At 34.0% G+C, this 16,828-nt stretch overlaps 1 protein-coding gene across 4 annotated transcripts in view; it reads left to right on the forward strand.

The window, feature by feature from the left end:
• The window catches only part of FSTL5 (follistatin like 5), a 309,857-nt gene that overhangs the window by 207,845 nt on the left and 85,184 nt on the right, over positions 1-16,828 (forward strand). For all 4 annotated transcript variants that reach the window (XM_065837514.2, XM_071807741.1, XM_065837513.2 and 1 more), the window contains one exon: positions 11,573-11,739. In XM_065837514.2, the coding sequence (XP_065693586.1) occupies positions 11,573-11,739 (167 nt within the window). The remainder of the gene's footprint in view (positions 1-11,572; positions 11,740-16,828) is intronic.

Below are 16,828 nucleotides of genomic sequence, written 5' to 3' on the forward strand. Positions count from 1 at the left end.
GAGAGTTTGGAGAAGGTTAATGAACCTGATGAGGGGCCTGGATCACAAGTCTGATGAGGAGCAGCTGAGGGAACTGGGGCTGTTTAGCCTGGAGAAAAGGAGGCTGAGGGGAGGAGACCTTATTGCTCTCTACAACTACATGAAAGGAGGTTGTAGCGAGGTGGCTGTCAGTCTCTTTTTCCAAATAAAAAACAATAGGACAAGAGGAAATGGCATCAAATTGCACCAGAGGAGGTTTAGATTGGATATTAGGAAAAACATTTTTGCTGTAAGGATTGTCAAACATTGGAACAGCCTACTTAGGGAAGTGGTTGATTCACCATCCCTGGAGGTGTTTAAAAGATGGGTAAATGTGGTGCTTAGGGATATGGTTTAGTGGTGAACTTGGCATTGTGTAGTTAACAATTCAACTTTGTGATCTTAAAGGTCTTTTCCAACCTAAACAATTCTGTGATTCTAAAATTTAAAGACAGTAATTTCTCTACAGCTATTTTCCTGTGATGCAAAATCCATGGCATCACCAGCTTAGGGTTCCAGGTACCTTTCTTTGCTTTTTAAAGGTCTAATGTAATAAGACAATTACTGTAGAAAGCAAATGTGTCTCTCATTACCTTTGTTCCATAGGCTCACTCACTGTAGTAGTCAGCATTTCCAAAATCTACAAAATAAATCCTTAAAACATATTTTAAAATATGTTGATAATTTCCAGTGTACAGAGAAATGTCATGAAGAAATTGGCGAAATGCATAGAAGTTGGCAGGATGCATGGAAGTATCAAAGTGAAGCTGTTCAGAGTCTTGGCAATGTGCATAAGGAGGCTGATGTTAATGTGTTGTTACCAGGAGAATTAGAGAGATGTTTTGGGAATGGCACATTACATTCAGCAAAAATGAACAACCCACCTCTGCAGAAGAAATGGGGTAGATCATGTTATATAACAGTGACACAGAAAATTTCATGCAACCCAAGTAACCTCCAGAATTTCTCTGTTAGTATCTTTTTTTTTTTTTTTTTAAATATTCTTTTTCTTTTTTCCTCCATCTGTGGTTTTTGGCTCTTTTGTACACCTTTCTTACATGCCTTTCTCACCACTGTTGCAAAGACTCAACACTTGAATTCTGGAAGATTTGAAGTTCAGTTATGTGCATCTAAATATATTAACTTCAGAAGACTAAACAGTGCGATTCCACAACAAGTTCTGAGACAATTTCACATCCCATCAATGTTGCATCCATACTGGTAATCTTGTTTCCTGCTATTATTGTTTTAAAAACCCTACACATTTCAGTCCAATTCTACAACAATTGTTATTAACAGTGTGTTAGCATAACAATTTTTTCTTTTTTGAAATAAATCATCTAAAACTGAAGCACAGGCAGTGTTTATTTACTGACAACATCAGTGTTTTTGAGAGTCATCTCATTCTACATATTCTGAAAAAAACCACTTATTCTCTGTTCAGTTCACAGTGGATACAGGTGTAGTGTTAAGTGTTGCACATTAAATGAAAAAAACTAGTTGTGAATCCATGAGGTGTTTGAAATTCTAATGTATCTCAGTTGAGGTACATATGGTAATATAGCTAAATGGTCTTCTAGATTCTAATTTCTGATTTATTTTTGCATAAACCACTCTTAATGTCTTCTCCTGTCTTAAAATAATAAAAAGACATTTTTCATGGATTTTTTAGAAGTAACTATTGCTGCAAGAGCAACAATTGTTGTAATGCTCTGGATGCACAGTGAATAACTGCGTTCATACTAATGACTGGAGAGGTAAGATGTCTTAGCTGTGGGTGTCATAACATCACATATCAAGACATAACTGGAATAGGTCATTTGATGTATTTTCTTAAACAGTGATGTAGCATTCTAGATGAGAGCCTTGATCATATTTTCTAGACTGCTGTGCTTTCTATGGCTTTTGGAATTATTTTTTGTGTTTTAATTATGTCTTCCTAATCTTAATCTTTAAAATGGGATAGAAATGTAAAAATGGCAAGAGGGTATTAGGAAATTAGTGTTTCATTTACTCTGAGATTCTATTCTAAACATGCTTCAAAATTAACTTTTGATACTACTTTCTTGGCTAGAATATTGAGTCTATTAAAGTTGCAAGTTTATATATACACACGTTGAACTTCTGGCAGTTCTTGGTCTTGTGTGATGTATTAAATGAGGTGCAGCCCACAGCTGCATAGAAACATTCTGTGTTTCTGTATACAGTGACAAAGGAGTCTTTAAAGAATCAATGACTCCTCATATTTCCATGAACGATGCCTCTGAACTATTTCTTAATGATCCTAGTGCCCTGCAGATCAAGTGGATATATATGTTTTATTGATTTTTGTAGAGACTTAAGTGAATCATTATAGTCCTTGTGGCACTCGTTTTTAACTTGAATCCTGTTGAGTCCTTTAGTCTATGCAAACTTGTGAGAAATACAAGGTCTAGAGGGGGAGTTTGATTCGGTGGACATAGAAAGTAAAATTAAGTTAAAATAAGAATGAAGTTTAAAACACAAGTATAATGAGCTTTGAAATTTTGTTTTAGTTTTATCAGTTTGTGAATTGGATATCATTAAAAAGTGATTATCACTGATTTTCATAACAATTGCCTTCATTCACATTTAAAAAATGGTTAAAACAAGGATTTGTAATATGTAAGCAATGCAGAGATAATCCTATTAATAAAAAATAAAAATATCAGAAGGGTCAAGTCACCTACTGAGTAAAATTATTTTTCGGGAGGTAGTACATACTGTTTATTAATTCAACTGTATTACAGCTAAGTTTCTTTGTTCATGAAAACTGTTAAAATATCTTAAATTGTGTTTCATTTAGTTAAAACTAGAGCATGTAAACACTGTAAAGAAAACTTAGAAATCACATTTGCTGGGTGAATTCCATGTAAATAAAAAAAAGTATGCCCTAGGAGTATAAAAATGGCTGCTCTGGTCCCAGGCACCGCTGGTCCAATACTTTTTTCCTTAACTAAGGACTTAAGTTGAGTTCTAGGGAAGTGTGAGAATAATATCATAATAATTTGTTCATACTCTTCCAAGTGCTTGTGTGATCTCTTCCTGCACATTTAAACTTCTGGAATCCACAATATCCTTTAGACAGAGTTTTTTTTCAGTTCTGTCATTTCAAGCATGAAAACTACTGGCCTTCATTTTGAACCTGGCCTCTCACTCACTTATCTTGATGGCTTTCGGGTCTTAGAAGAAACAAGAGCCATCGTTACCCTTTCCAGCTTTTTCATGACAGTTGTGATTTTGTAGACTTCTGTCAAAGCCCTCTATGTTATCTGTTTTGTAAAAGAAAAATCAAAGCTATTCATATTTAAACTGTTCTATACCCCTATCATGCTTGGTTATCATCTGAATTTTATCTGTTTTGCAGAGGACCCAGAGCTGCATATGGTATACACATGGACAAACCATGGGGCAAAATTATGTGGGTTTTGTTTGCTTTTAGCTCCTTTCCTAAGAATTCCTAATCTTTGAATTTTTCTCCACTAAAGAGGACAGAGTTGATAAAACTACTTAATACTCCATCACGTCACTCCTGCCTAGTCAGCTTACAGCCCATTGATCTAGATTCAAAGGATTGCTTTTGCTGTTGTGTAATAGTTCCCCCTTCTATTGAATTTATCTACCAGTTTAGTGTTCGGGTTCTCAGTTTCATACTTCTCATATTGTATACCCATTCTTTGTATTCCAAATAACTTTTTAAAACTATAGAGTTTGCTTTAATTGTAAACAGTTTGTTAGTGCATGCATCTATAAGCTTTTATGAAGTTTATTTTATTTAGTCTGTTTATTTCAGCTGATTTTTTTTTTTTTAAGAAATTTGCCTAAATGGCCATTTTGGTCCTAACAAAATCAGAAAATGAAAGCTGTTTCAGTAATAAAAGAATTTGATGCTAAATTCACCAAAGCAAGAGGTCAGCTGAAATATTCTACTTTATCCTGATTTTGAAAACCTGAAACATTCTTAAGGTTTCTAGGTAATTAAATAAAGAATACTGCATTTGATGTTTGTAAGAGGAAATAGAAATCGTGGGCTTTTTGCTTCACATTTGTCTTTCAGAGAAGCTTTAAGTTCTTCCATAAAATAAATGTTTCCTAGCATGAGCTATCAATCACACTCCATTAAATCTCATTGGCCAGTATTATAAGTAAAGCTTCAGAGAGGATTGTGTTTGCTTTTATAGTTTCTGTTAATTTTCTGCACAGAATTGGTTTGTACAGGACTCCCTAAAAACTGGAACTATTATAATATTATAATTGTCAACAAAAGTTGATTTTTCAAGTCTCTTTTCAGCAAAGATGAAAGATGAATAAATATTCATTATAATGGTAAGTCTATTAAGAGCTTTTGGTTTGAATAGCAACCATAATGCTGTGATCCCCTGCTATTCTGGCCATAAGGCTGGAAATAAGCCATCCTGAATTTTAATCCAAACTCTGCAGCTAAAACATTAAGGAGTCATGAAGAGGTTATTTATGTGTTTTTGGTTTTGTTTTTGTTTTTTTTCTTGTATGCTGTTAAATGGATTATGAGAACAGAAAGACTCATTTGCTGGCATAAGACCCTAGAGAACAGCCACTCATGAACTATGTTCTGTTACTTCTACTGAAACATTCTACTAAATATATGAGTAATATGTTTAAAACAAATTCAAATCAGAAGATACAGCAGAAAACTACAAAATTTGTCATACTAATGGTGATGTGTACTGATTTTAAAATTGATGTAAAAGAACAGGAAAACGACACTGATGAAAAAGCTTTTGTTATGCCATTTTCAGGAAAGTGGGATCAATGCCAGAAGAGGAGAATGTCCTGATTTTGCCTGGGATAGAGCTAATTTTCTTCCTAGTAGCTGGTATAATGCCATGTTTTGGATTTAGTATGGGAAGAGTGCTGATGTTTGGGTTGTTGATAAACCATGTTTTATACTAAGTCAAGGACTTTGCAGCATAGAGGCTGGCAGTGCACAAGAAACCAGGATGGGGCACAGCTGTGACAATTGACCCAGAGTGACCAAAGGGGTATTCAACACCATATGATGTCATGCTCAGTATATAAACATGGGGAGTTGGCTGGGCGGTGGCAACCACTGCTCAGGAACTGGCTGAGTATCAGTCAACAGGTGACGAGCAATTACCCTGTGCATCACTTGGTTTATATATATATTTATTTATGGTTATTATTCCCTTCCTCTCCTGTTAAACTGTCTTTATCTTAACCCATGAGGTTTACCTTTTTTCAGTTCTCTACCCCATCGTACTGGGGAGGAGAGTGAACAAACAGCTGTGTGTGTTGTCTAGCTGCCTGCCATGTTAAACCATAACAAAATGGCACATTACCTAGCTGCATTTTAGCTACTTCAAACCACCAAGTAATGCTGTTCGTTAAATACAGAGCTTACTGTAGTACATGGATGAAACTTATTTGCTTGGTTTTAAAAGGTGATTGCTTTTAAATTAGGTTTGAAATAGGCAAAGAAAATAAATACAGGCTTAATGTGGTCTTAATTTTAGGTAGTGGGAACCAGTCTGCATAATGTTTATTAGTTCAGACTCAAAAGTGTGTTTTGTGGCTGCTATGAATAAATACATACAACTTAAGTAAGTGAGAGGGTTCAAAAGGTACATTTGTTAATGGAATTAAATTAAACGAAACAATTTGCAGTTGCGTAAGATCTTCCTTCCTTTAATAGATAATCAATTATAAAGTGATATACAAAGTCCCAATATAACATTTTCTCATACATTTTAGCTTTCAAAAACTTTTATTCAGAATGACATTGTGACTTTTCTTTACTGGTCATAAGACACGGTAAGGTACCACTTAATCTCAAGAAATCTCATATGCTTCAGTCTTTTTCCTCCTAGTGGCCTGATTTGGTATCCTATGACAAAATAGTTTCATGATTGTGTACAGCCCCTACGGACCGTTTTCGGCCATCAAGGGAGTTGGAAATAAGATTTCTTTTTTTCATGTACAGGCAGAGAACTGAAGAGCCCATCTTTCACTATTCATTAACTTCCTCAGAAAACTCAAATAAATAAAAACGTAACAACTATTTTTATAAATGCACTCAGTTTAAAGCATCAGCATGTTCCATGTTGTGCACATCAACTCATTGTATTTAGGATTAAGAAAATAAAAAGGTTGATCAAAGTACTACACAGCTATCACTTTTTTTTTTTTTCCTAGCATTACCCTACCCTTCCTGTTATGTTGTAAAAATACAGTGATACCATTTTATCTGTTGGCTTGCAAGAATATCGATATAGCTTAGCTTAAACAAAGAATGGTAACCCCAGATGTATGACTCTTGAAAAAATTAAAGTAGGGTTCCATTATTGATTTATCCCTATTGCCTTTGGGATATTTTTGCAAAATGTCAGCTTTGAAAACTCTTTTTCCTGCCTTTCACAGTTTAGTTACTAAATGTTGGGCAAACTAAGAAAATTTAAGCATGTTCACTCTATTCATATTGATCATCATTTGAAGTATTGTAGTACCTTTCTCAGAATTATTTATCCTTAACTGCTTTCACTCGTATTGGTTGATAAATTTTAAAATTTTCCTAAGGTGAGCTGCATGTAGAGCTAGAAGCTCTATAAGTGAACACACTCACTGTATGTGTCTTCATGTATTTTACATTGTAAGCAATTTAGGGAGAGCTATTTGAATGTATTGTCTATATCTTCCAAAAATACGTGTCTATGGGACATACAACAGAGATGAACAAACACTTTAAACTTTAAAACAAAGGAAACAATGATGTATAGTGATGTATATCAATGATATGATATATTGTAAAACAAAACATACCTCAAGAAACAGAAGATGCCTGATAAATGTCTTATTTATTTGCTGATTCAGTAGGAGTGATGTTATTTTGCATTTGGTTTCAGTAAGTTCTGAAGATATTTTAGAAAGATATCATAAAGATATTTATAACAGAAAATGTGTATAAAAATGTAATAGAAAAACTTGTCTTATTTTGATCCAATTTTAACTGTAGGAGAAGCAAAACTAAGTCTCTAACATAGATTCTAGACAGCTAGCAAGAAGCAATGAGAAAATAAATATTTCCATCCTTTTCAGTAAAGCACTTGATATGATGCCACATGAGAACCTGTTCAGTCAACTAAAGCACTAGGAGTTAGTAGAGAAATCATAAAAATAAGGAGCTGGCTGAAAGGAAGGTGATATGACTTTAATGAAATAGGAAGAGAACACTCTGAGAGCTATTAGGGAAGTTCTTCAGTGGCCTCCTGGGAAGCAAACTTATTTTATGTTTTCACTAATACCCTTACCAAAAAAAAAAAAAATGGATTACTGTAGTAGAGAAATTGGACAACCTCGTAACTATACCTCTAGATTTCTTTTTTTTTTTTTCCTTTCTCCCCTTTAGCTGAAAGCATCTATCCAGTGACTTTTTTGTAGCTAAAAACAGGGGGGGTGTGTGAGACTGATATTGTACCTGGAGGAATTGCAAACAGTCATTAGTACAGTATGCTATAGTAGAACATTAATGCTTCTGATAATGACAAGTCATAGAAGGTAAAGCCACCTGGCTTCTTACATATAATATTACTGCTCTGTAACCAACAATATCCAATTTTTTTTTTTTGCTTGGTGTTATATTAGTAAACTGAATTAATTCCATTTCCATTTTTTTGAAAGCTTTACTCTACTTTTTCACTTTAAATAAACAAGATGTGTGAGACTAAACTTCAAAGAATTTTCATTGCTTTACAAGGGCAACATAGAGGGAAGCATCGTAGCAGGTGGTATATCCCAATGACATCACTTCAGTCTCTGGAAAGACAAATCATTTGCTCTCAGAACCAGGTTTATTTCTTTTAGGGAGGAGGGAAGAGATGGCAAATACATCTTTGAGTTCCTGGACCTTTTCTAAGGGCATGTAATGGAGCCAGGGCTATGAGAGGTGCTGCCCTGTGCACCTGAGAGCACTCGGCACACACTGGACACTTCTGCCCCACATCAGTGTGTGCCCTTTCCACCCTGGCTGCAGACAGTTCATCAATAGGGCTTTTCAGGAAGTCATCTGTCAAATAACTCTTCTCTTGGTACAGCTCTGTAGACTTAAGGGTTTTTGAGTTGAGTGGTAGTGGTTCTTCCCCGCCCCCCCCCCCTTAAGGAGAAAATACAATAGTTCTATCTTCAGAAAATAAGACAAATTATCATGTAACTTATATTTTTTTATTAAATAATGATTTAAAATATACATAGTTGTATAATATATGACTTTTTTTTTAACTTAAATGTTGTTCAGAATTTTGAGGGAAAGCAGTGACAAAATTGTAATTATCAGTGTTTGTTTTTTTCACAACTTTTCAGAAATATGTAGCATCAGTGCATTGACCAGTTCCAGGTAGCATTCTTAATTTTATGAAATGTGAACATGATGTCATGATCACTGTTGTGTGACTTTCCTGAATTAACTTCTGAATTATAATTGTAAAAGTCAATTTTCTAATTGACTTTTGAAAACATTTGTAATTACTCCTTATACATGGAATATCAGAATATTTGAGATCACTGCATAGTGAATTCTATAAAGATGCAAAGTATTAGTACTGTCAGTTCTCTACCAGAAATTTTGAATTGTTCCATAGCCATTCAGGTATGTCTCAGGAAGTCCACATGACAGTCTGAAGAAATATCTCTGAAAAGCTTCACACAGATGAAGTAAATTTAAAAAAACCCTGTAGTATATAGTACAATATTCAAGTTAATATTTACACTTCCTTAGTGTAAGACATTGTGTCAGATAAAAATGAATCAGTCTCATTTGAGCATGTCTGTTGAGCTACATCACTTGTGTTTTGAGTCATAGAACATTCCTGTTGGAAAATAAATTAATCAGGTCTTTTTTGTTGTTGTTGTCTAAATATAAATTAATATTTATAATCACACAAAATTGAAGCATCAAGTTTAATTATAGAACAAGAAAGCTTTGCTTTCTGAAGATACTGAGATGTCTCTCTGATGCTTGCATTTTGGAATAATAAAAAATGGTGTTAGTTACCGAGCATTGCTTTTATGAGGCTAAAAAGAACTTAGAAAGCATCTTAGCTAGCTTATAGGTTGCTGCTTTGCTATAATGGAAAGATAACGTCTGTGTTATATTAAAGTAATTTGGTAAGTGAAAGACAATAGATACATGATGCCCTTTGTAGTTTACTTAAAAAGAAAGATAAAAAAACCTAGAGATTTTTCATACCTTAGCAGCAGAGGGGAAAAATTGCAATTTGGATGATCTTCAACTCCTATATAGCTCTCATATGTCTCATATGGAAAAATCCTTACAAATGTAGAATTTTAATAGGTTATATTTAATTGGGCACACCACAAGTGAAAAGACAAGTCTCAGCTGTTCATCCTCTCACATATGGGCAATTACACAAGAGGGAAGAGTATACGATATCATCAAATTAACATGTATCACTCACTCTCTTTTTATGTAAGTGTCCAAATGAGTTGTGGGACATAGAAGTTATTATTACAGCTGTTTAGTACATAGATTAGTGGAGAAAATTACAAGAGACAAACTCCTGCTACACATCGAAATATTTAAAAGATTATTTGAAAAATTGAGTAATGATGAAGTTCTGGTTTACCTGAAAAATTAGTGGTGGTGCTTTTGGTCTTGTATTGTTTTTCTTTGGATTGAAATGAACATGGATGCTTCCACAGTTTATTTTTTTTCTTGTTGAAATTGTTGAAATTTGTTCAGTTACTTTGGTTTTAGTTTGTGTTATGGTACAAAGGTTGTTACTAAAGTCATACATTATTTTTCTTGCAATATGAAATACCAGGGGCAGTGAAAAATAGAAGATGTACTTTCCATATTGTTAAGTTAAAAGGGTTGAGAGTACTTCTCTCCTAGTATTAATTTTATTTACTTGGTTTTGCATCAAGCAGATTTGTTCCAAAATTATATGACAAAGGCTTCCTTAAATTGAATATAAAAATACTTCTCCTTTAAAGACTATATACTCTGTATTTACTATTATATTTATTCATACTAAATTTAATTTCATTAATATTTTCTTTACTTAAGAAACAAAAGATATAAAATCTATTTTGTATTGTGGTTACACATGTTTTTAGATGTTTCAGGTACCATGCCAAAACCTTTCTTCATTCTCACAGGATATAAAGTGACTTGGAATTTGTTGCACTGGTTTTAAAAATGTTGGATAGTTTTCGAGAGTGATGTTGAAGTTTTCTCATAGTTCAGACAGTGAATGTGAAAAAGTAGTTTTATGTTCCTAAAACTTCTCATATTGATTGAATTTTCTCATATGCATGCATCTATGCAGAATGTGTGTCTGAGTGTATTCTTGGCGGTTTTGTTTCTAAACATGTTACCAATTTGTCTGTCTTGAAGAAAAAAATAAAACACACACAGTCTCCAACCCTACACACAAAACCATGACACACTTTTGAAAATGCCTCCTCTAAATTTACTAATTTACAGGTATTTTACACTAGGGTATTTTAGGTAATACTAAATAAATTAAAAATGGTTTGGCAAGCTTTGTTAAATAGCTTATCAGCACTAGCAACTTCTATTGTATTCACTGTAAATGCAAAAATAGTTGGCAAATATTTGTGTATTGAGATAATTCACAATTTTTCAGGTGATGCACTGTGTTTACTTCAAGTTTGTCATTAACTCTTATGAAGTATTGTAGTCTCTACTTCTGTCAGGTGCTGTAGTCCATCCTGCTTATTGCTTCTGTTCCTTGCCAAACAGAGCTGTTTCAGAATTGATGCTATAAAGCACTCTAGTTTTTTAGGGGGGGTGGGGTGGGGTGGTGTTTGCTTATCTCTTCTCACTTTTTTTTTTTCTTTTTTTTTTATTTAGAGTTTTAACACTGTTTTTTAAAGAACGACATCTGTGTTATGAGGAATGCATGTTTTTCTGAGACTGAAATGGGAGAGATTACTAATGTCTGTGTGATCTGGAAAGCATGTGCTCACTAATATTAAGGAAAAATCCCCATAAAAATGGCTTGGCAGAATAGAAACGGTGTACTTCAATTTTATATTCTGAATGCAGCATTCACATTTCAGTTTCAGTCTTGTGTGTTTTGTAACCTGAGCACCATTTTTTCTTTTCTGGAAATGAACTCCTATGAGTGACTCTTTTAGCAGTGCTGCCATCTTAGTTCAAACAAAGGTGCTTACTACTCCACTGCATTGGCCTCAACTGTCAAATAACTTCTGGTGTCTGACTTTGGATACATTGTCATGTTTATGACAGTCTTACCTCTGAAATTCATTTCCATGTTAAATGCTTCTCTTCTGACAGGGTGATACTTGTCAGTCAGTTTAATTGAAATGTCATGCTGGCCTTTATTTGAAATACTCTGAACTTCCTGTGATTGTTGGAAGTTCTTTTTACTTTGATTCCAATTAAAATTCTTAAATTACCAGTGTACAAAACCTGCATGCTAATTAACCTTATGAAGCTGCATGCTGATTAATCTTACAAACGATATATCTTTTGCAGAGGTAGTTCAGCTGAATCTGCCTGAAGATCAAAAACTAAGCACCACTGCAGCAACAGTGGGACAAAGTGCCGTCTTAAGTTGTGCAATCCAGGGAACTCTGAGACCTCCCATCATCTGGAAGAGGAACAACGTCATTCTGAACAGCTTAGATTTGGAAGATATCAATGTAAGTAAGACAAAACTCTATTTAACAGCTTATTTTCAAAACTTTTAATAAAGAACAGAAAAGGGATATGTAACGAGCTCTATACTCCTAATGTTTCAAAGAAAAGAAATGGAAATTAAATGCCTGCCAAACTCAGTCTTATTTTTTTGTTTGTTTGTTTGTCTTTTTTGTGTGTGGTTTTTTATGTTGTTGTTTTGGTTGGTTGGTTTTGGTTTTGTTTTTATTTGGGTTTTTTTTTGTTGTTTTTGTTTTTTGTTTTTTTTTTTTTTCTTCTGTGTGTACAAGTCCTTGTTGTTAAATATAGAGAAAACATGTTTCACAGACCATTTAAAATAGTAAATATAGCAATAAAAGCACATGAAGCCAAAATTGTGTCCCAAAATACAGTCAACATTGTACATTCAGGGTAATACAGTCTTCAAACTTCTAAAGTAAGAAAAAAAAAGAAATCTAAGAGATGAACATATTAATAAATTAATACTAACTTGTTACTAGTATGATGTTTGTACTAAATTTATAGTCTAATAATTCAGTAAAAAAAAAAAAACAACGCATTTTTCCCAAAATAAGTATTTGACTATGAAACTAGTTGTTTTCATCATTCCTCCAATATTCAGCAGTGTAAATGGTACTTCTCAAAGAATCATCAGTGAATATCCAGCGTATATGGTACTTCTGAAAGAATCATCAGTGAATATCAGTATAATTTAGAATTTTTTCTTTAGGGAGGCAAATATTTACCACCTGACTTTGCCATGACCTCAAAATGTGAAGCAAAATAGAAAATGAGAAAAATAGTTACATCTTCTGACAAAACTCTACACATAAGCTTTCGGCTGTATTTTGCTTGCTTGTGGGTATGCTTACTTTGGCCATGGTATGTTAGCAAAACATGGACAAGCTCTTGCATGGGGAGTTGTGCTTGCTTTCTGACACAAGTGAGTCCAAGTTCACTAGAACTGTTACATGTGTGGAATATTGCCACAATCAGATATCTAGTTTGCTTATTTTTGTTTCATTTTCATATGGATGCTTTTATTTCTAAGGTAGGACATCACCTTTGTTTTGTTTTGTTATCTGTTTTTACATTAGTTCTGCTTGTAAATTCAGCTTGCTTGCAGTGGTGCTTTGTAAAATAAGGGGCAGTTTCAAAGCTCATCTTGCTTGAATGGTAGCTCTAAGAGTCTTTGGATAAAACCAGCATCCTCTGAAAAGTTCTCAGTTAAATAATTGTTTCTTTTTTTAGTTTGGTATTAATCATGTGACTGACATTCGAAAGTATCTTGCTCATGTTCAGAAGCTCCTTTCTGCAATATTTGTTAGCTTTCTGTAAATATTCATGATGCTTGTAAATAATGATTTGGAGTTCTTACTAATCATTTCTAAGTATAATACATGGCGTGCTGTAGATGGAAAAAGGAACATGCATCTGGACACAGAAATAAAAGGGAAATGATGAATAGAAATAATGAAGCTAACAGTTCTGTTTCAAACTGAAAGGTTCAATTGACTGTATTTGCAGATGTGAAAAGAGAATTGTGAGTATGAAAATGAAAAAAAAAAAAAAAAGAAACCAAACAACATGAAAACTGAAAAACAAACCACAGAGAAATTTCATGTACTGGATGCAGGTGTCCAGATGTTGGCAGTGGGAGCTGCAGAGGTGGCCTCTGAGGGAAGAGGCCGGGGATGGCCCATGCTGGACACGCAGTCAGTCCAAAAGGACCCACCACAGGGCACAACTAAGCTCCTCAACCACACTCTTGGCACCTTTGGGAAGACATTTGGATAAGGGCATTAAACACCAGAGACAGAGGAGTAGAGAATAAAAACAGCAAGAAACAGCAAAGGGAAGTCCAAGGCTGGAGTAGGAGGAGGTTATCCGCAGCAGCCGGTGGGGAACCCACACCACATCAGGTTTATATGAAAGGACTTCAACCCATGGAGAATCCTGGCTGGAGCAGACAAAAGAGTGAGCAGGAAGGAGATGCAGGGAGAAACTGCTGTGTGCTGACTATACCCCTCTAACCTTCTGTACCACTCAAGTGGATGGTAAAGGAGTTGGGAGTGGAGTTGAGCCTGGGGAAGGCAGTGAAGAAATCTGTTTTTTTATTAATGTGTATATATATATTTTTTTCCACTACACAAATTAATAAATACTTGTATATTTTAATTGCCAATAAACTAAGCTAAATTTCCCAAGGATGACTCTGTTTTGCCCACCATGGTAATTAGTAAGCAATCTTCCTGTCTTTATCTCAACCCATGGGCTTTCTCATTCATGTTCCTCTTATTTTTTCCCTATGTCTTCCTGTGGGAGGCTGTGAGGGAATGAGTAAGAAAGCAACTGTGTGGGAGTTTAGCTATTAGCCAGGGCCAACGCTGCACACTTCTGAAGCACTTAGCTTATCTGGAAGAGAGTCAAGTATGGAATTTTTGAAGACTCATGGGATGCCCAATTTTGAAGTCATATTATAGTGGTGATCAGACATTCAAAGCAAAGTTGCAATTGCTAGAATTGTCCAGATTTTTTATATTTAATAAGAGAGAAGGAATGTGTGATGGCATACTGGATTGACAACCCTCAAACATAAAAAGAAGGATCTGCAACATGTTACCTGAGTTCTGGAAATGATATCTGTGTGTGTATTTTGTATAAAGGAAGAACTGTAAATGGAGTAAAAGCTTCAAGTGACAGGAGTGCATAATTCTGAAGATGAATGTATGCATCATTTATTTGTTAGCTTAAGAAAAACATAAACTGGAATGCTTGGAAGTCTTTTTAAGCAAAATTATGTTATAGCTTAGTCCTTTAATGTTAACAGTTTAGTTATGATTCAAATATAGAAAGAGAATGAGAATGATAGATCTGATATCCATGGAGTGAGGCACTAAAATTAGTAGCACTCAAATATGTATAGGTGATATTAATCTGTCTTTGTAGATAAACTAACAGAGGGTGGAACAAAGAGTTAATGGAGTCTGGATACACCAGAAAAAGCCCACCACCAACAAAAAAAGCATTGAGTTAAATTGGTCCTCAGAGTCTCCTTCCTTCAAAATTTATTTTACATGTTTCATTGTTTGCATTGATTTGATCCCTCTATTTTTATTTCTAGATCTTCCCTTTGCTTGTCTCTTTTTTTATTTCTTCCATATATCTGTGGTCATTCCATGCCTTTTTGAACCTCGTTCATCAGATATTCCGTGTTTGGTTCTTACAGTTTCACATTTGCTTAGAGCTTGTTATGTAGCCATAATTTAGTATCCATTCAGGCGACGTAATAAAAATAAAACCTTGGGGAAAAGAAAAATAATTGGAAAAAAAAAAAGAGTAGTGTTTTATATTTCACTATGGAAAATGAATTTAGTTCAAAGGAACAAATGCAGAGAGAAACATAGTGTGCTCAAGTTTATGTCGCAATTTAACCACCAAAGAATATGTTGTCAGGCAGTTTTAAACATTCAAATCCACTAAGTCCTTGTATAATTTAAGATGTCCCCAGAGGCAATGTATTCTAGGCTTTACTATGGCTATGTTATAAACTCCAATCATGTTTGTCTAACTCTGGGAATTATTAATTTACTCAGTTATACAAGAACCACATCCATGAATCTCCAGACTAATGCTGTGTGAATAGTAGTACACTTTCTAAACAAACAAACAAACAACATGACCACCACTGTCCTTGGAAGGTAGATTTTTTTTTTGAACCAAACTCATCAAAGATCATCATAAATGGAAGTTAGAACATACACAGGAAACCAGACTAAGAGGTAGCACCAATATGATTGTGTAAATCATTGCAAGTGCTCATACTTAGAAATTAAATTTTTGCCATATGCAGTTCTCAATGTGAGTTAAGCTATTGGCTTCAGAGAGGGACAAACTCAGAACAATAAAATGGTCTAGTGTTTTGCCAAACAGAAAAATAAAACAAGAAAAAGCAAGAGAGTCTAAATATAAACTCAAATTGTGACTGGTGAATTTCTATTTTGTTGAAAAATAGTCTGCTCTGCTGAAAGTATACAGGTTATATGTGTAGGGCTGTCAAGTATGGCATTAAGAGCCAGTCTTCAATAATGATCAATATTATGTATTCTAAGACATTTTAAAAATATATATTTGCATTTTTAAAGAAATACTGTTTGACTTTCAAGGGATGATAATAAACATTTTATTTAAGTGGTGCATTTTAAAAAGTATATACGTGTGTATGTGTATATATATATAAAAATATATAAAATAATGCTATCAAATGTGTGGTCAGATATTAGTAATTTGATGGTATCCAGCTGGTAGTTTTAGGAGTCCTTAGTACTCCTCAGCATTTCTTATGGTACTTCTGACTTCTATTTGTGGAAGTAACGCATCTTCCTACTGATCTTTCTCTTATTGAAACTGATAGGAGTCAGGGATAATTAGCACTCATCTAAATGAAGCTGTGAATGATTCTATGCTTTTGCAGATTTTACTTAACTTGTAATAGATTTATGCCATGGTTCACTACACAATTTACACCACAGGGCATTTTGCTGATACTACACATCTAGAAATTCTTTTTCTCCTTCTGTTTTCCTGCATCTTAAATTTTGTATCTATCTTTCCACTTACATTTTTGAATATATTTTATCTAACCTATTACTCATTACAGAAAATCTCACGAAAAATTTTAAAATAGCATATTTTTTTCCCATCTGCAATAAGTTTTGTTTTGTTTTTTTTTTTTTTTTCAGGTTAGTTAATTCACTTTTTTAACAGTGTTCATATTTCACTATATTCTTTTTCTGACCTTTGCCTTCAATTTTGCTTTCACCTTTTTCCCTATACCTGTCAGCAATTTCACTTTTCTTACAAGGTGTCTACCCTTTGTTCTTACATTTATACAAGATCTACTTAATTACTTGTCTATACATAAAGTTTAACATCTGCTAACATATTTAAATTAGTAACTTTTTAAAGGAGTGTAGTTCAGCGTTTACTTTTTGATACAAGCTCATGATATATTTCTTTAGGCTACCTTCATGGGAAGCATGTAATATTTAAATTTTGGGGGTTTTGAGGTTATGTATAGATTGTCTTTCTTTC

Source organism: Patagioenas fasciata, chromosome 4, assembly GCF_037038585.1.
Source record: "Patagioenas fasciata isolate bPatFas1 chromosome 4, bPatFas1.hap1, whole genome shotgun sequence".
In the NCBI taxonomy this organism is placed as follows: Eukaryota; Metazoa; Chordata; class Aves; order Columbiformes; family Columbidae; genus Patagioenas; species Patagioenas fasciata.